The sequence below is a fragment of the Leucopleurus acutus genome (assembly GCF_964270905.1).
Source record: "Leucopleurus acutus genome assembly, chromosome: 5".
Lineage (NCBI taxonomy): Eukaryota > Metazoa > Chordata > Mammalia > Artiodactyla > Delphinidae > Leucopleurus > Leucopleurus acutus.
The window spans coordinates 104,503,255-104,523,938 of NC_139147.1; the positions used below are offsets into that span (position 1 = coordinate 104,503,255).

At 36.0% G+C, this 20,684-nt stretch overlaps 1 protein-coding gene across 1 annotated transcript in view; it reads left to right on the forward strand.

Annotated features, from left to right (window-relative positions):
• Positions 1-15,081, forward strand: part of KPNA4 (karyopherin subunit alpha 4) — a 55,383-nt gene extending 40,302 nt beyond the window's left edge. Inside the window, exons 12-17 of the mRNA XM_082839900.1 lie at positions 1,922-2,050; positions 3,407-3,511; positions 6,672-6,743; positions 8,486-8,648; positions 11,254-11,348; positions 13,012-15,081. Coding sequence (XP_082696026.1) covers positions 1,922-2,050; positions 3,407-3,511; positions 6,672-6,743; positions 8,486-8,648; positions 11,254-11,348; positions 13,012-13,110 — 663 coding nt within the window. The 3' untranslated portion in view covers positions 13,111-15,081. The remainder of the gene's footprint in view (positions 1-1,921; positions 2,051-3,406; positions 3,512-6,671; positions 6,744-8,485; positions 8,649-11,253; positions 11,349-13,011) is intronic.
• Positions 15,082-20,684: the final 5,603 nt, after the last annotated feature.

Consider the following 20,684-nt stretch of genomic DNA (forward strand, 5'->3'; position numbering starts at 1 on the left):
TTCCCAAATTTATCTACAGATTAAATGCAATTCCTGTTAAAATCCATATGGAAATGCAATGGACCCAGAAATAACCAAAACAATCTTGAAAAAGAACCAAGTTTGGGGACTTCTCACTTCAAAACTTGACTACAAAGCTAGAGAAAACAAAACTTTGTGATTCTAGCATAAGGATAGACGTATTGATCAGTGAAATAGAATCAAGAGTCTAGAAATAAACTTACACATTTTTGATCAATTGATTTTCAACAAGGGTGCCAAGAAAATTCAGTGAGCAAAGAATAGTCTTTTCAGCAAATGGTGCTGAGGCTACTGGATATCCATATGTAAAAGAATGAAGTTGGAACCCTACTTCACACCATATTTTTAAAAAATTAACTCAAAATGAATCAAACAGCTTAATGTCACATTCAGAAGTATAAACCTCTTAGAAGAAAACACAGGCATAAATCTTCATAACCTCAGATTAGGCAGTAGTTTCTTAGATATGACACCACAAGCAACTAAGGAAAAAATAGATAAATTGGACTTCCAAAATTAAAAACTTCTAAGGAAACAATCAAGAAAGTGAAAAGACAACCTACAGAATGGAAGAGAATGTTTGCAAATCATATATATGAAAAGGTATTAGTGTCCAAAATACATAAAGAACTCTTAAAACTCAACAAAAAAAAAAGACAACCCAATTTTAATATTTATTTATTTGGTTGTGCTGGGTCTTAGTTGCAGCAAGTGGGCTCCTTAGTTGTGGCATGTGGGCTCTTAGTTGCGGCTCGAGGGCTCCTTAGTTGTGGCATGCGTGTGGGGTCTAGTTCCCGACCAGGGATCAAACCCAGGCCCCCTGCATTGGGAGCGTGGAGTCTTAACCACTGCACCACCAGGGAGGTTCCAGCAACCTAATTTTAAATGGTTTAAAAATTTTAATGTTCTCCAAAGAAGGCATACAGATGGTCCATAAGCACATACGAAGATGTTCAACATCCTTAGTCATTAAGGCAAAGCAAATCAAAGCCACAGTGAAGTACCATTTTATACCCACCAGGATGGTATAATCAAAAAGACAGTAACAAGTGTTGGCAAGGATGTAGAGAAAGTATAATCCTCATACATTGCTGGTAGGAATGTAAAATGGTACGGCCTCTTTGGAATATAGTTTGACAGTACCTGGAAAAGTTAGACGTAGAGTTATTATATGACCCAGCAATTCCATTTCCAGGTATATACCCAAGGGAACTGAAAACATATTCCCACAAAAGCTTTTGTATTATCTTATTTTCTTTATGGCCATAATTACTATCTAAAATTATCCTTCATACTTACTTGTTTATTGGCTGTTTCCTCTTACAATAATGGAAGCTCCATAGGAGATGGGTTTATGTCTGTCCTATTCACTCCTCTGTTCCTAAATCAGTATCTGACACAACTTGCTCAAAAAGGATAGGTAGGCATGAATGCATAAAGATATCTTTCATAACCTGGGGCTTCCCTGGTGGCGCAGTGGTTAAGAATCCGCCTGCCAATGCAGGGCACATGGGTTCGAGCCCTGGTGCGGGAAGATCCCACATGCCGCAGAGCAACTAAGCCCGTGCGCCACAACTGCTGAGCCTGCGCTGTAGAGCCCATGAGCCACAACTGCTGAGCCCACATGACACAACTACTGAAGCCCATGCACCTAGAGCCTGCGCTCCGGACAAGAGAAGCCACCGCAGTGAGAAGCCCACGCAGCAATGAAGAGTAGCCCCCGCTCCCTGCAACTAGAGAAAGCCCGCGCATAGCAGTGAAGACCCAATGCAGCCAAAAATAAATAAAACAAATTTATATAAAATATATATATATATCTTTCATAACCTGCCTAACATACCTTTGTGGTAATAAGTGATTCATATAGAACAACATCTCATTAAATCTTTTTATGTTTCAGACAGCAGCACTTCGAGCTGTGGGCAACATTGTTACTGGAACTGATGAGCAAACACAAGTAGTTTTGAACTGTGATGCTCTTTCACACTTCCCCGCACTTCTGACACATCCCAAAGAGAAAATTAATAAAGTAAGTATTTTTAAATACTATTTAATAATTAGCATATAAAGTAGCCATTTTCATTTGCAAAATTAGAGACTCAAGTGTCTTTAATACCGTTTATTAACATAAACTGTCATTTAGACATTAAGAGAAAGTATTTTACTCTTTATGACATGGATTGGTACATGATTTTCCATATATAAAACCGATTGTAAACAGTGCACATTTGGCTCTCTTGGAAATGATGAAATAGAGATAATTGGGTGTTGAATGTTGTATGATTGGAAGATTTTAATACGTAAGTTAAGTAATCTAAGTTTAATATTTTTTAGCTATTTGATAGAGTGTGTGTGCATGTGTGTGTGCTTGTGGAGGCTATGAAAAGGGGGCACTGACTGGTGATGCTGACGTTGGAGTGCATCTGAGGCTGTTGTAGAAATACATGGGTTGTTGATTACAACATTGCCGATGATTATAACCCAAGAACAGCTCACCTAAGTAGCCTAGCACCCTAAAATCTCTAACAGGTTCATTAAACATGATCCTGTGATCTGATCCAAAAGAGCCTACTGCACACTAGGAGTAAAACTTGTTTACTACTTTTTTAAAATAGAGAAAATGTTTCCCTTTAGTAAATTCATATGTTTAATAAGTTTATTAACTTTGGTAAATTATAGCAATATCCTACATAGGACATTAGGCAGATATTTTGTCTTATTTCATTCTGTGTTTTTAGTATGCATTTATTGTCTATGAAAAAAAAAAGACTTGTAATCAACTTGGTAGAAGTAGCACATTGTGGTGTAAAGGGTAGCATAAAAAGATCATTAAGGTAGACCAATAAAGCTGTCAAACATCTGGTTCCACTTTACCTCTTGAGAGAGATGGTGCAATGAATGACTATTACAAATAAGTATACTAAAACAATCCACTATTTCAGTTTTTGTGTCTCCATTATCATGAATAATTGAGAGATTTATCTACTTTGGCTACGACTCAATCAGAAGAGAGAATAAATAAAGCACGCTATGTGAGGAGGATGCTGAATCTCCTTTACAATTGTTTTAGGATTTGTATTTGTATTGCAGCTCATCAGTTCCTTAGTATTTGTTCACCCAAGCTTCTTTTGAGTCTTAGTGTTTGGGAACATTGCTTTCAAGAATTTTTTAGAAGGGTTAGTTCATTATAACTTAGACTTGGGTCATTAGCAATTTGTCCAAAGAAAAATATGGAAAGGGGATAGAGGAATTCATATTCCTAGATTTTTTATTATGGAACATACTCCATAAAATCATTTGGACGTTGTAGTGAATGTGCTTTTTCCTAGTTCAGCTGCAGATTTTATTTTTTAATGAGAAATATTGAAAGGATCTTGTTCTACAGGAAGCAGTGTGGTTCCTCTCTAACATCACCGCAGGAAATCAGCAGCAGGTTCAGGCAGTAATTGATGCCAATCTTGTACCAATGATAATACACCTTTTGGATAAGGTAAGAAAGTCATCTTGTATGTTCTGTGTAAGAGGAAAAGAATTATATGAATATATATTTTTCTGTTTAATTACAACCTATACAATGGCATGAGTAGTACAGTAAAATAGTATTAATATTAAAACGTTCAAGCATTTTTTATATACAAGAAATAGTTCCTTTTAGAAACCCCTGGCCCTTTTTCTATATCATTCTTTTGTCAAAATTACCATTATACTGAAGTTTATTAAAAATTCATATTACTACTACTGACTATAAATGCTCACATATTGTACCAAGCACTTTACATATATTACTTTATTTCTTTATTACTGTAACTCTGTGAGGTTAAGAATTATTCCCATTTGACAGATGAAGAAACTATGGTATAGACAAATAAATTGCCCAAGATCAAACAGCAAGTAAGTGTGCTATTTTATACGCCATATCATTGCATGCTTACATTAATGTTTGGGAAAGAGACAGTTTAAAGTGTCCACTCACAGCATGAGGATTTTTTTCTCAACACTGATCTGTTAATTAAAGAGAGGATATCTCGATCTTCTTTTCTTCCATGTTTCCTACAAACTGGTAGTAGAGGCTAATTTCCTATAAACTGGTAGATCGGGTTCAGTCATGCACTAATGATTCACATGAGGAGAAACATTCTATCTGTTTGTCCTACATTTAGTGATATTTAGATTAAGTCAGCTCAGATGTTATCAGCCTGTTCCAGCCAATTATTATAAAGTTATTCATCATTCTTTCACATAATGGTTTTTCGGCAGTCATGATGATCATTACCTAGATCACTTATTATACTAGGAACTGCAAAATGATGACTTTGTAATTCTGCCATTCTTTATGTATTAGCCATGATTCTTCAATAAAGAAGAAAAAAGAGCTTTTCCCTATCAACTGTTGGTTTACTCTAAAACATATTTCATATAGGAAAGGCAAGACAAATGTTTGATCCCTGCTCATTATCACTGTTTTTAGAATGACATGGTTCCCTAATGACCTCAAAAGGAGACGAGTGTAAAGTTTTTAGTGTCATTAAGGAAATTATGGATTTACATATGTGTATATTTTTTATATAAGTTTTAGTCCTTTGTAGCTATTCTTTCTGACGTTCAGGTTGTCCCTGACCAATGGGAACCTCTTAAATTTGGTGCCTATGTCTTTTTTACATCACTGCAGTAGTTTTTGAGAGCTTCCTACCTTTTGGATGTGATATGATTCCCAGGCTTACCTCGTATATTTCCTGATCTACGCCTGGAATTAACTATTTTCCAGGGTGTCGTGGTTCCTTTTTGTAGCAAATGGTATTTAAAGATCATAGTTCAGGTACTAAGGATAATCATTGCTATAAGGTTGTCATGGTATGTAGGCTTGAATGAACAAAATAGGTGACTTTTTTTTTTTAAGAAAGTGAAAAATATGCATATTGTAATTTTATGAACATGAGATTCATAAAAAACAAATCATGAATGAAAGGAAGCTATCAGATATTACTGGGTATTTAAGATAGCAGTGTTTTTATTTTTACTTCTTCGATTTTATATTTTTATCTCTTTTATGCTGGAAATCTTCCAAAAACATGAACATAATTATTTGAGTTATATTTTGAGATATATAATATAAAATCTATCAAAATAACAAGACTACATTGACACTAACAACATGATTACTCCACTTTTGAGATTTCCTTGAGGACTTTTTTGTCTTTAGGATGTATTCTATCAATGATGTACTTTAAAATAATGTCACTTGAAATAATTCCTGTTATGTGTGGTTAACATATACAGCTTGATATACAGTTAGGTTATTTCTGTTTGTTTTTTCTTTGGGGGAATTACTTTAGGTTTTGTTTTTTATTTTTATTTTTTTATTTTTGGCCACACTGTGTGGCTTGTGGGATCTTAGTTCGCCAACCAGGGATAGAACCTGGGCCCTCAGCAGTGAGAGCACGGAGTCCTAACCACTGGACCACCAGGGAATTCCCTCGTTTTTTATTTTGTTGTGGTTATATGAAGCATTTATAGTTTCCAAGTAAAAAATATGTACTTTGTTTTCAAGGTATGTACACAGAGGTCTAACTTCTGTTTCTGTCCATTCCTCCCTGTTCTTTCCCTTCCTTTACAGATGATCATTTTTATTAGTTTTTGGTTTATTCGTCTATTGTTTATACTTTAAATATAAGGAAATGCCTATGTAAAGTTTTTTTCCATGTTTTTTGCCAGGTTGTATTTAGGATTACTGGATCTACAAATAGACACATATGTAAATTTGCTATATAATGCCCATCCACCTCTAGAAAGATTGTCCCGTTTTACACTCCTGCCAGTCTCACCAACACATATTTGGGATTTCTCAATCTGATAAATAAGAGTAGATATCCCACTGCAGTTTTTCTTTTTTTGAAGTATAATTGATTTACAATGTTGTGTTAATCCACTTCAGTTTTAATTTTCATTCTTATTTACGTATTCTTTTCTTAATACATCCTAAGCATTTTTCCAAGTTGCTAGTCATCTTAACATTAGTGGCTGGTTATTATTTTATTATTTAGATTTGCTATAATTAGTTATTCCTCTGTTGTTTAAGTTGCTTTTACTTTCTGACTCTTATGTGCTGCTAAGACATTATATGGAAAGATACATAATATTACTTTGTTTTGAATTATTTGCTTGGTAAATTCTGAAAGGTGAGATTACTAAATCATATATATGACTTTTTAAATGAATTTTAAATTTACTTTATCAATTTATATTTGAAAGACAATATATGAGGGTAATGGCTTTATGACAGTCTCATTAATGGTGGGTATTTTCATTTTTAAAACTTTGTGTTTAAAAGGATACCTTACCCTGACATTTCTTTGATTAAAGTACAATTGTATATTTCCTTTTTTTTTTGACTGATTTTATTTAATCATTGACTTCATTTAATCTGATATTACTGAACAGCAATATCAAGTCAATTTGTTGCCGGGAAAGTTCACAAAAAGGAATCTCCATTTGTTTAGGGTAATTTGAGTTCAAAGCCTTATCTTTATTATATGTATATAGAAAGGCTAGAAGAAAACCTAGGGGAATAAGCAGTTGAAAAATCATTTCAGAAAACACCTTTTCCAGTTTACCCTATATTGCAATTTGTATTCTTTACTTTGCTTTTACAGGGAGATTTTGGCACTCAGAAAGAAGCTGCATGGGCCATAAGTAACTTAACAATTAGCGGAAGGAAAGATCAAGTAAGTTCAGCTCTTATTTATTTCTCAAAACTGGTAAAATAACAGTACCAATAATTCTAAGATTTAGATTTTAGTAAATCATAATTTAAGATAATAGCAAGATAACAGGCATTCTGTGATACATAAAAGTGTCACCTTGACTTCCTTTAGTTATATTTCGTAGATGTGTTTTCTTTCCAGCTTCTTGGCCTACAAGAATTTTCTAATCCGTGGTAAGATGAAGCACTTACGGTCAGGGTTGTTTTTTTTGTTTTTTAACAGTGTTAAGAAAAAAACAAGACTTTTTAGGTTAATAGGGCAGAATGAAACTGCCTCACAGATTCTCCTTACAAATGAACAACAACAAAAATTATCTGGCAGCAAACCAAACAAGGAACTAAACTCAGCCAGAAAGCTGGGACTAAGAACTACGGTGAACAATGTGAGGTGCCTAGGGCATAAAATATAAAGAGGCACTTACTCTCACAGTTGTGCAGGTGACAAAGCTTAACATTATGCCAACTGGCGAAAGAAAATGAGTTTTAAAGGTCCCAGGTATGGGGGACTTCCCTGGTGGTCCAGTGGTAAAGAATCCTCCTTACAATGCAGGGGACATGTGTTCGATGCACTACAGCTACACGATGTAGTTGCACTACAACTACTGAGCTCATGTACCTCAATTAGAGAGCCTGCTGCAAACTCTGAGCCCGCGCGCTCTGGAACGCGCACGCCACAACTAGAGAAGAGAAAACCCACATACCGCAGCTAAGACCCGCGCAGCCAAAACTAAATTAAAAAAAAAAAAAGTCCCAAATATGTTTCACAGACAAGTGAAAAAGGATGAATTTGGAGCTGATAATTGTCACAAATAAGGTACAGACTGGTGGTGACCAGTGAATCCACTCAAATATGAATACAGAGTAGAATATAAATACAATACATGGAAATAACTAAATAGAAAAATGATAGAAGAATATTTTGCAAATTTTATGGAACCAATAGAATAGCAGATTGAGAGGTGGCCAGGTATATATGAGTGCTAAATGTTATAGCAAAGAGAGGATGCTCTCAAATTGAACAATTACAGTTTTAAAAAAATAATCATCCAGCCTCTCAACTGATTTCATAATTTCTTAATGTTAGAAAGGATCTCTGAAGGAAGTACTCCTTATGGCAAAGAAATGTGTCATATGAACTTGAGTGATTCCTTCATTTTCACTTTAGTTTTTTTTCTAAGTTCATGTAAAATTAACATACTACATTAAAAAGAAAAGAAGGTTAGATTAATGTAGTCTAACTTATCATGTGAGAGGTGAGGTCATATTTCCATATTCAAGATTTTAAAGTCAAAATTATTACAGTGAGGACTTCCCTGGTGGTGCTGTGGTTAAGAATCCGCCTGCCAATGCAGGGGACATGGATTCGAGCCCTGGTCCGGGAAGATCCCACATACCATGGAGCAGCTAAGCCCGTGCGCCACAACTACTGAGCCTGTGCTCTAGAGCCCGTGAGCCACAACTACTGAGTCCGGGTGCTACAACTACTGAAGCCCACGTGCCTAGAGCCCGTGCTCCACAACAAGAGAAGCCCACGCACTGCAACTAGAGAAAGTCTGCATGCAGCAACGAAGACCCAACACAGCTAGCTAGCTAGCTAGATAGTAATGAAAATTAAAAAAAAAAAAAATTATTCCAGTGAGATAATAGGGTGCACGCATGAAGTTCACTTAACACTTATCATATCATGGTATTTTCATTCTTCAGGTGGCCTACCTAATCCAACAAAATGTTATCCCACCTTTTTGCAATTTGCTGACTGTAAAAGATGCACAAGTTGTGCAAGTAGTACTCGATGGACTAAGTAATATATTAAAAATGGCTGAAGATGAGGCAGAAACCATAGCCAATCTTATAGAAGAATGTGGAGGTAAGTTTATTATAAGCTATTGATATTATTCCACATTTTAATGTTCTTTTTGTAACTACTTTTATTTTCTAACTAATACAGCACTTCTGTATTTTTCTGTCTTAGATAATCAAGTAATAGAATAAAGTAAATACTGTATTCTATATGTACAGTCCTGCTCAGCTTCTTGCATATGCTTAGGTAACTGAATTGTTGCCATATATTGAACAGGCACTGTGCTAAGGTACTGGGAAGACGGTGGTAAACAAGACACAGTCCTTTCCCTCAAGGCATGTAGTCTAGTCGTGGAGATAAATATGAACTGATTTAATGTGCTAATTACCCTAATAGAAATGTACAACAAAAGGAAATACCCTAATCCATCCTGGAAGAAGCAGGAAGTGACACCTGAGCTGGATTTTGAGAGATGAATAAGGATTAATAAAGTAAAAAGGGATGAAAGGTGTTCCAGGCAGAAATAACACCATGAGCAAAGTCTGAGGTGAGAAATAGCATTCAGCAAATTATAAGTAGTTTAGTGTTGCTGAATCACAAAATATGAGGTAGAAACTGCCAAAAGACAAGGCTGCAGACTTAGCCATTGACCAGGCCCCTGCAGTCTTAGAAGCTTTGTAGCACAGCAGATACTTTAGGGCAGTGGTTCCCAAATCTGGCAGTGTACCAGAGCCACCAGGAAGATAAACAACATGTCTTAGCTTTCAACCCTTAGGATTAACATGTAGACAGAACATGGAAGTCTCAGATATGGCTGTGGAATAACATGTAAATGTTATCAACCTGAATAAGCATAAAAGTAAAGATCTTTCTGATGGAAGTTGAGAAGTAAATGAAAGGAGGGAGAGGTAACTAGGAGTAGGAGAACCAGTATCTTCAGCTTCCTTAGTAGAGTTCAGAGGCTTGAAAATTAATAAGAAGTAAGTATTTTTAAAGTTATTAAAGTGACAAATAGAACAGCAACAAAAAATGCATAACTATCAAGTTGGGAACAGGACATGGGGAATACTGTTAGGGAAATAATTAGAAAGAGAGTACCAGAAAAATTAAAAGCAGGAATTGTTAAAAATTTTTCCTACTTGTATGTTTTTTTCTTTTACCATATAAACATTTTAATTATTAAAAATTTATTCTTATATATTAAAATAAAAATATAGATCTTGAGCATTGCCTACTTCACTGGAGGCGAGCCCTAGGAATATGTATCTTATAAACTTCCCAAAGGATTCTGCTGTAGGGTATGACAAGCCATTGGAAGATTTTACCTAGTGAATTGATGTATTTAAATGGAGCCATGGATATGAGGGGAATGGAACCATTTAGAGACAAGCAGGAAACCACCTAGGTGGTTTCTATATATTATGTTGAGGCCACAATAAATGAAGGCAGTGATAATAGAGAAAAGGGGGAGATGACAAGATTCAAGAAACGGATAGACTTTAAGATTTTTGAGATTTGATTATAGAGTATTGAGGGTAAGGGGAATTTATTAGTCTGTCTCTCAGATTTCAAACTGTTGTTGATTATCACCAATAAGAATACAGTATAATAAACAGCGTAAATGAAGAATGGCAAAGAACAAATTGTGTTTTGGATAGTTTGAGTTTTAGATACCTGTTGAAATATCCTTGTGGAATTATCATACATGTTTAAGATTTTCAACATCTGAAGCTCAGAAAAGAAATGAAGCCATAGAGTTATAAGTCCTCAGCCTATATGTAGTAGTTAAACTTTTTCATGGAAGGGCCCCATAAAGAGAATGTGAAAAGTGAGAAACATGCCCATAACAACTCCTCCACTTAAAGAATAGATAAAGGAAGAACACTCATGAAAGGGCAATTTCACTTTAATTCAGAGGCCTTAAAAGTAATTATTACTCCTGTAAAGCAAAACAATATCCAGTTTGCATATCAATAGGTTAAGTTAATATATTCTGCCTATGATTTAATAAATTTATTAATATTTACAGGGAAAATTCCCTTTTCCCCTGAAATACTGTGGTTGATCTTGATCATTTTTCATTATACTTGAATAGCTGTCTTAACATTCATATTTATTAATCACGAGTACTTAAAAGTTCTTTTCCTAAATGCTCACTAGAAAAACTTGGCAGATGCTACAAAGTAGAAGGAATTTGCTTTTAACTTTTTTTTTCCTTGCATCTTTGGGGATGTGTGTGTGTGTGTGTGTGTGTTTTTGGCCATGCCACATGGCTTGTGGGATCTCAGTTCCCCAACCAGGGATTGAATCCGGTCCCACACAGCAGTGAAAGCCCAGAGTCCTAACCACCTGGCCACCAGGGATCTCCCAGCTTTTAACTTTTAACAAAGCAATTTTACATGTTATTACTCTTTATAAACACTGATGTGTATAGTTATTCTGCTGAGTAAATAGATGTCCCATTGCTTATGTTTATATGTAGTTAGATACTCAGATAATTTTTTAAAGATAAATATGCTATATCTTTGTGCATAAAACCTTTTTATTTATAAGATTCACCTTTAGAATAGATTCCTCAAAATTGGATTTTGTGTTCCCAAGATTATTGTAACTTTTTTTGTCACTGCTTTTTAAATATTACCATTATTTCACTTCATAAAATTTCTTACAGGACTGGAGAAAATTGAACAACTTCAAAATCATGAAAATGAAGACATCTACAAATTGGCCTATGAGATCATTGATCAGTTCTTCTCTTCAGATGATGTATTTAATAATTTTATAATTTTCTTAGTTTTATGTATAAGCATAAGTCTGGATGAAATGTAAGCTAGGACGTATATGTATGTATTTGGGGGGAATGGAATTGAAATAGATATATGACAGTAATGTTACTTATTTCAGAAGTACAAATATTTCAGTATTTTAAAGTCCTTCAAGGTATTAAAAAGTAGTACTAGCTCTAATGGCAAGAAAAAAAAAAAAGAATTTTTGACAGTGGATAAATCAGGCTTTATTTTCCCTTGATGTCTTTATAAACAAAACAGTGAAGCCTAGTATATCCTATAATAAATCCATTATGACAATAATTAATCTGTATTTGAATATATTGTCACTGTTATTTTTAGTTGGTCACCAAAAACTAATACAAAGATAAATAGATAAAATGAAAAAAATATCAAGAAATATAATTATTTCTTAATAATATATATATTACTATATAATGTAAGGTATAGTCCAGAAGAGTATCTTCAGATTGTCAGTATATGGTAATTGAAATTAAAGAATTATTTTTAGTATCACCTCTTTGGGAAAGTTAAATCTAAAATTAAAGCAGTTGTTTCTTAGAAAATTATAGTGATTATAGATAGAACCACCAGTGGATCTCTTGAATTATTTTCTCAACTTTTCAAAAAAAAAATGGAATGTTATTAAATATTTTGTTAAGCATGCATGATTTGAACATTAACTTGACAAGGACAATACTAAAGAAGAATTACAGATTATCAAGCTAAGTCCTATTTAAAATATATTAGTAGTTGAAAAGCATACTTTTTTAAAGGTAGTTTTTGTCACATGTCTTAAAGTTGGGTTTTTAGAAGTCCTAATTGATAATTAGGTATACATAAAGCCTTATGATTTCTGATACTTCAACGTGCAGGTCTTGTTTACTCTGTTGCATCATGAAAAGAATAATAAAGATGATGTGCCTATTTATAGGAACTACACTATAGGTGCATAATTTTGTGGAATTTCAACGTTTAGATATAAAGCATATAGAAAGAATATTATACATTTTTAGCAGAACTATTATTTTACTACTTTAAGCTCAAAAGTCATTTGTCTCCAATTGCTATTAAAAGATAAACCAAAGAATACACTTACTCTCCAAAAGTGGTAGCATTACAGTGAGTATACTCTGAGATGTAGGACCATTTCCAATATATTACTTCTCTTTCATTCTTTCAGAAGATACACGTTTTGCATATTCTCTTAAGTTTCCTCTCTTTTTGGCATCTCTTAAGAAAAAGCCTTTATAAAGTGTTTCAGGTTTCTAAAGGGGTGGTAGGACAGTGTTGGCACCTATCATCTCCCATACTTTTTTTTTTTTTAATTTACTAATTTATTTATTTTTGGCTGTGTTGGGTCTTTGTTACGGTGTGTGGGCTTCTCATTGCGGTGGCGTCTCTTGTTGTGGAGCACGGGCTCTAGAGCGCAGGCTCAGTAGTTGTGGCGCATGGGCGTAGTTGCTCTGCGGCATGTGGGATCTTCCGGGACCAGGGCTCGAACCCGTGTCCCCTGCATTGGCAGGTGGATTCTTAGCCACTGCGTCACCAGGGAAGCCCTCCCATACTTTTTAAATGGAAATAGTACTACAATGCTATTTTTTTAAACTAATTATCACCTTCTTTTTCCTTTTTTCCCTTAGATTGATGAAGATCCTAGTCTTGTTCCAGAGGCAATACAAGGTGGAACATTTGGTTTCAATTCATCTGCCAATGTACCAACAGAAGGGTTCCAGTTTTAGAAAGATGTTGTGGAAGTTAGGTACAATGCAGCACTGAGATATATATATATATACACATATATATAAAAAGGTTTGATCCATCAAGCTTGGCTCATGGGATCTGCTGCTGCATTAAATCGGGAAAGAAAATGTGAAGATTTCATTTGGAATCACAGAAAATGCCCAAATGAGGTCAAGATGGCGAGTGGGTGCGAGTGAGAATGAGTGGCAAAATGTAATGAAAACTTTACATGAATGCTTATTTAGGTTGTTCAGAGTAAAAGGGCTACAGGTCACAGATATTCAGTGCCTGAGGAGGAACATTGACATTATATCAGCTGAGGGGAAAGTGCAGTAATGTCATCTTCAAGCCTTATAAGCATAAAAGAGAATAGGATGCCCATATAAGTCAAAGGAAAATGAGCCCAGGCCTTGCTATGAAGCAGTGTGTGAATGGACAATGTTGAATGAATGTCTGGCTCAGTGATAGAGAGCCAGGTTCATCTTTGAAATCTAGGGCTCTTCATTCATGAAGCAGACTCCTAGTCCTGGAGTGACTGTGTACGAGAGTATGGTTGTGGTGCTGTATGTGAACGCATGCAAGCTTGATTTGCCTTCAGGGGGCTGATAACAAACCTAGTAAATCATCAAAGTGAGATCATAAGTGTTACTGTACACTGGACATGAAAACAAAGACCAGTTCAGCAGCAGACATTGGTGTACTCTGCAGCCTGTGTTTTCTATTTCCCTTCTTCCCTTTTCCCACCCCTCCTTTTTTTTTCCCCCTCTTTTTTTTTTGTGGGTTTTTTTTTTTTTTTTTTAGTTTTTTTTTTGTTTTGTTTTTTTTGTTTTTTTTTGTGGGGTTTTTGTTTTGTTTTTAGTTTTTATTTACTTTACCTAGTATGGCTTTTTAGTTGCTTCTCAAGTCAGAAAACTTTCAGGAAGGTTTCCCTGTGCATTTGCACCAGATGAATGTTTGATGCTATGAAAAGCTTTCCATATCATCAAAACTAATTTGTGTAGATTTTTGCATGAAAAAAAACCATAAATTTCCCTCAAAATAGACTGTGTTGCAGTACACAAGTTACCATAATAGTATAAAACAGTAAAATGTGCTTTAAAAAGCCATCCTTTTCATTTTCAGAGATAACATAAAGATCTTTGCATGAGGTAAATCTACAGCCTAGTTCATTTTTAGATTTTGTTGAGTCCTGTAAAGAAGAAGAAGAAAAAAGTTTCAGTTGTGGTAGAATACCGTGCTGTGTTTAAATGTTACTTGTTTTCAAACTTTGTTTTCTATGAAAATGATATGGAAACTTCTAAAATGGAATTTGGTGCATATGTACTGCTGAATAAAGACCGATGAAGAGGTTTGAGTAGATGTACAAATCAAGTAATGGTTTGAACACCTTTAATAATATGCCTAATCTGTTCAGTTGTTTTAGAATCTTTTTATCTTAGATGTAGGCAGCCATGAACAATCTATTTTGAGCCACTTTAGGGAGAAAACTTTGTATTTTTAAAACTTGCATAAAAGTTATGCAAGTGGTTTTTATAAATTGGAATAATGCCTCAGTTTCGAGGTTATGCACACTAAATTAAATGTGACATAAATTAATTTGTACAAAAAGAACTCTTTATAAGGTGGCTCATTGTAGGAAATCCTGTGCCTTCCCCTTTGAGCACAAGTGTTGCATGAACAACAGTTTGCTATAAGAAACATACCAGATTAGCCACCATTAGCATCTATATCTACTTTGTGTTTAAAAATCAACTGGTAATTCTGAAACACTGTAGAATGGATAAAAATTATTTTGTGATCATAACTCTTTGTTGAACTAGAGTATTTTTGCAGCATTCCTTGTCATCAGAAACATGGTTAAAGTTTAAAACTAGAAGCAGCAGAAAACTAGCTTGTAAAATTTATCCAAGTAGAGTGCAGGCTAGGCTGTCTTGGGGAGATAAACATTAAAACTCAAAGCAATGTTTTACATGGGGCGTGTGTGTGTGCTGTGTGGATTTTTTCATATATTAGTGTAAAGTTAGAGTAACTCAGTGGCTTATGTTTGCTTGTCTTTCATAAGCTTTTGATATAGACCCAACATTACAGAAGAAATTTCTTAAGTTATTTAATTTCGGTATAGATGTATTAATATTCTGACTGAATTTGTTCAGGTGACACCATCTTTGCTTCTACTTTCTCCCTGTCCAAACCAAGCTTTTGACCTTCCTTCACCCCTCCAGCAAAATGGACTGAGAGAGACAACTTGAGCTATATTTTAAGTATTTCTGTAACTACAACATATGGTTCCAAATAGATTGCATACAAAGCATGGTTTTTACAAATGGCTTAAGTTACCAGAAGGTGAACATAATAGTACTTTGCATAATTCATGTTTCTTAGTAAACAAAAACCTGGTTCAAAGTAAGCCAGTGAGGTTATAATAGGCCAAGTGATTTTATAGAATAATTTTCTTACAGATGCAGGACTCATGGCAGCTTGCTTATTCAAGGCCTGCAGGAGAATCTGATCTCAGAGAAGGCCCTAAGCTCTCTTTTAAAGGGCTCGCCTGATTAAATCAGGCCCACCCATTATAATCTGCCTTTTTTTTTTTTTTTTTGCGGTATGCGGGCCTCTCACTGTTGTGGCCTCTCCCGTTGTGGAGCACAGGCTCCGGACGCGCAGGCTCAGCGGCCACGGCTCATGGGCCTGGCCGTTTCGCGGCATGTGGGATCTTCCTGGACCGGGGCACGAACCCGTGTCCCCTGCATTGGCAGGCGGACTCTCAACCACTGCGCCACCAGGGAAGCCCTATAATCTCCCTTTTGATTGACCCAAAGCCAAACTGATTAGTACCTTAATTATACCTGCAACATCCCTTTCTCTTTGCCTTATACCATAGCCTAATCACAGAATGATATCCATCATATTCACGTATCCTGCCAACACTTGAGTAAAGGGGATTATAAAGGGTATGTACACCAGGGAATCTTGAGAACCATCTTAGAGTTCCTATATCACAAAGAAATACTAGTATTTAGAGCTGGAGCAGTTTAGAAGTGATAAGTAATATATTGCAAACTTATTTTTAGATGAAGTTTACCTGTGAGAATCTATTGAGAACTTTGCACCGGCTTCCTTCCAAAATGCATATACATACAGTTTTAGGGGTTCTGTGGGAGTCTGAATTTCAGAATATGAATGAACTGTCCCAGTCCCCCGCTTCAGATGATAGAGTTGTGAAGAAGTGACTTGATCAAGGCCAGACAGCTACTAAGGGCTAGAGAAGACCCAGATTGTACCTCCCATACCATTGGAAGCTATGCTTTCAATTACTGTTCTAAAACTGAGTTCATTTAAATTTGTGAGCCAATGCAAAAAAATGTTTATGCAGCTTTTCATATCTGTATTTTGAGGAATGGCTAACACTAATTCTTATAGAAGCTTGTGAGTTTTGAAATTACAGTTGACCCTTGAACAGTATGGACTTTGCAGGCCCACTTAAATGCCATTTTTTTTTTTTCACTAAATACTACAGGGTCAACTGTACTTTAAATCATCTTTAGATTACTTGTGATACCTAATACAGTGTAAATGCCATGTAAATAATTGTTAAGTACAATCTAAGTGCTGTGTAGCTAGTCCCTTGAACAAAGCTGGGGTTAGGGGTGCTGGCCCTCTGCACAGTCAAAAATCAAAAATCCTCATATCCGTGGTTCCACATCCAAGGATTCAACCAGCCACAGATCATGTAGTACTGTAGCACATATTTAGTGAAAAAAGTCCATGTATAAGTGAACCCAAGCGGTTCAAACCCATGTTGTTCAAGGGTCCACTGTATTTGATTTCTTTGAGTTTCCAAAAATTGAACTTTCATTGTGGATATTAAGAAGGTGAACTATAAACAGGCCAATTTAGCTTGAATCAAAAGAAGTTACCAGTTAACTCCTGAGGTTTAATGGATTATTTACTTCCTAAACTTGACATTTTAAACATTTAAGGAGAAAATGGTTTTTCTTTTTAACAAACACATTAATGAAGTGTATACTCTTTAAAAATATAAGTAATGAAATTATGCACATATGCCTTTAAATAAAATCAGAGTGCACATTTGTAGTCTTATTGTAATGAGTTAATTCCTAAGTTAAAGGAAGACGGAAAAAGCGAAGATTTGTAAAGTCTGTATTCCAGTGTGATCAGAAGCAGCTGAACTGTAGTGTCACATTGCATATTAACTATCATGTCAATAATATACAGGAAGGTAGATTGAATGTTTTTTCTCAAGATACAACTAAGCAGTTCCATTAATTTTGAATATTCTAAATTCAGGCCCTTTAGGTGACAAATTTGGTTCAGAATGTCCATGCCAGGATGTACTGTTTATAAAATTGACTTGACAGCTGCTACTTGGCGTATAAGAGCAGCTGAGTGTGAAGGAAAGTAAATACCGCCCTGCACATTTCTGATTTACCTCTTGCCAGAGGCCTGCACTCCTGTCTTTTTTTCTTTTTTAAAAAAAATTAATTAATTTATCTTTGGCTGCATTGGGTCTTCGTTGCTGGGCGCAGGCTTTCTCTAGTTGTGGCAAGCGGGGGGATACTCTTAGTTGTGGTGTGCGGGCTTCTTATTGTGGTGGCTTCTCGTTGCAGAGCACGGGCTCTAGGCACGTGGGCTTCAGTAGTTGTGGCATGCGGGCTCAATAGTTGTGGCACACGGGCTCAGTAGTTGTGGCACGTGGGCTTCAGTAGTTGTGGCACGCGGGCTCAGTAGTTGTGGCTCATGGGCTCTAGAGCGCAGGCTCAGTAGTTGTGGCGCACGGGCTTAGTTGCTCCGCGGCATGTGGGATCTTCCCGGACCAGGGCTCAAACCCGTGTCCCCTGCATTGGCAGGTGGATTCTTAACCACTGCGCCACCAGGGAAGTCCCTGCACTCCTCTCTTATCACTTACATTGTTGGCCCAATTTCTACCTTCTCTCCACAAGTTTTGCATCTTTGCAGCTCTAACTGTGCTTACTCCAGGTTAACTTAGTTTTTCCAGACTGTCAGTTCTTCCAGTTTTATTCTTCGTGAAGAAAATTTTTTATAACCTTTTCATTTCTTTCTTTTATTCTTCAAGCATGAATCCTGCTTCCATATCATTCGTTCAGTGTCCCATCCTCTCTCGTCCTCTGGATTTTGAGCATTCTGAGCCACCTTTCCCCCATACTTTCTACATGGTTACCTTTTTACTGATTTTGTAATTGGATACTATAATGCTAATATCCAACACTTGGACTCAGCTTAGGAGGGTATTTCTCTTATCTTAAAAAAAACAAAAAACAGGGAAACCGCTGGCGGTCCAGTGGTTAAGACTCCACGCTTCCAGTGCAGGGCGCACAGGTTCCGTTGCCAGCCGGAGCACTAAGATCCCACATGCCACACAGCCAAAAGTCATTTTGGCTCATAGTTGTGGGGTTGGGAAGAAATCGACATACCCTTAGTCTCTCCTGCCTTACTGCCGTACTTCTTGTTTCTCAGGGGTTATCCCCTCTGTTCAACTCATTAACATAAAATTTATCTATTAACCTATTATGGGTATTTTCTATCTCCTACCATTTCCCTTTGTACTTGCCAGTGTGCTCCCTCCATAAACAAATTACATACTGCCTCAAATCTAGTAGCTCCCAGTGTGATCTACAAGATGCCCAGCCTATGTAACCATATAACTGATGCAGAGAAACTGGGTTTTATCTTTTTTTTTTTTCCCCCTTTGAACCTGTTTAAGATGGTTATAGGAAAGCTGTTAAGGAGCTGTGAAGGTACCTAAATCGTAACTTTGTTCCAGTTTGAGTCAACTAGTGATGTACTGAAAAGTTTGTTTCCCTGTTTTCTCTATCCCCGGGTAACTCTTGCCGTTCTTCCCAGCTGCAGAGAGTAAAGAAAGCTAGAGGTAGCAGATAGGAAGTGTCTTGTTTGGATCCTGAATTCTCAACCACTTTACATACCTTGAACATTCCAGATATCTGTCTCCTTCAGGAAGCCAAATATATACAGTACCGTCTACTACCCTTGCCATCCCCATTAGCTGTCACTTTGCAGTGTGTGTTTTACACAGATGGTAATTTTTCAGTCTGTAGAGTCTGTTCAGTCACTGCTCTATCACATCTGCATTTTAGTCTTTCCACTAAATTGTAAGCTTCTTAAGGGCCAAAGTCAGCAAATAAACAAAGCTCTGTAAACCCTATGAAAGTGCCATGAGTTCTGTAGACGCTCAAAGGTTTGTGATTACAATACAACCTCTCACATGAACTGATAGTAGTGACTATTTCTAAAACTCTTCAATTTGGAATTTTTCAGTTTGCCTCATTGCATCTGAAGTTTAGAATGCTTTCTGTAGGAAGGCATTCATTGCCAGATGAATGCTCATTTCTTTGTTTTCTTTTTTCACTTTTGATATTTACCCAATGTCAGATCTGGATATCTGACACTCACAGGATATTGCAATGCATTGTCATGTGTCTTTCAAATACCAGCTTTCCATAATATAAAGCAGGGGGTAACCTAATATATAATACTATTGATGCAATTAATTTTTGAAATGTGTGATTTATTGAAATATCTGTATCATAATAGTGTTTTTACAAAGAAAGTATCCAAACCATAAAGGTAACTGATTACTGTTTTAGTCTATAGTATGAAATTATTAGAATGCTTTTTGGTTATTGATGTTGCAGTGCTCTTTGATTAAAATAATTACATAAGCTTTCTTCTACCAGACTAGTAATTATACAAATTTTTAGGTGCTAGAAATAATTAGGAACAAGCCCAAGGAACTCCCTCAGTTTTATCTAGTCCTGATCTAAACAGTTCTGATAATCACCATGGTGTTTACTCATTTTTTCCTGTTCAGTGTTGCAGAGGCTTTAAGAGCAAATTCATACAGTGGCCCCTTTGATAGAGTTTCTGGCTTCATATCCTAGCTCTGCCACTTAACTCCTGTGGAACCTTGTAAAGTTACTTTAGGTGCTTCTGGTTCTTCATCTGAAAAATGGAAAATGTAGTAATGCCTACCCAGTGGGTTATTTTGTGGTTTAAATGAGTTAATTCATGTAAAGCACTCAGAATAATCCTACGTAAATAATAAGCACAGCAGCTAGGAGAATTTCCCTTTAACTTTTGCTGGAAATAAAGGCAGAAGCCTTATTTTTTACATTTAACAAATACCTGAGAACCCATGTTGGGCTAGGCATTAAGTCAGGAGTTAGAGTATGAAGCCAATTAAAATGTGTACTTGCTCTCAATTTAGTTTACTGAGGGAAAGACAGTCAAATGGATACATTAAAAGAAGTAAGTACAGTGACAGGTGTACGTGGTACCTTTGGTAAACCGCAATGTTTGGGGACTGCATCAGAGCATTTGATGGAGCATACAAAAAATTTAGACTTACTATCTCTAAATTCATTATCTCCAACTTAAGACTTCGTTTGGCTATTCAGACTTTAATTTTTTTTCAAATCCTAACCCTCAATTTCTCCCTCATTCTTAGTAGATTACCCTTCCTATTTTAGGGGCAGGGAGGTGGCAAAGAGAAACTATATGAGAGAAACTTCCTCAG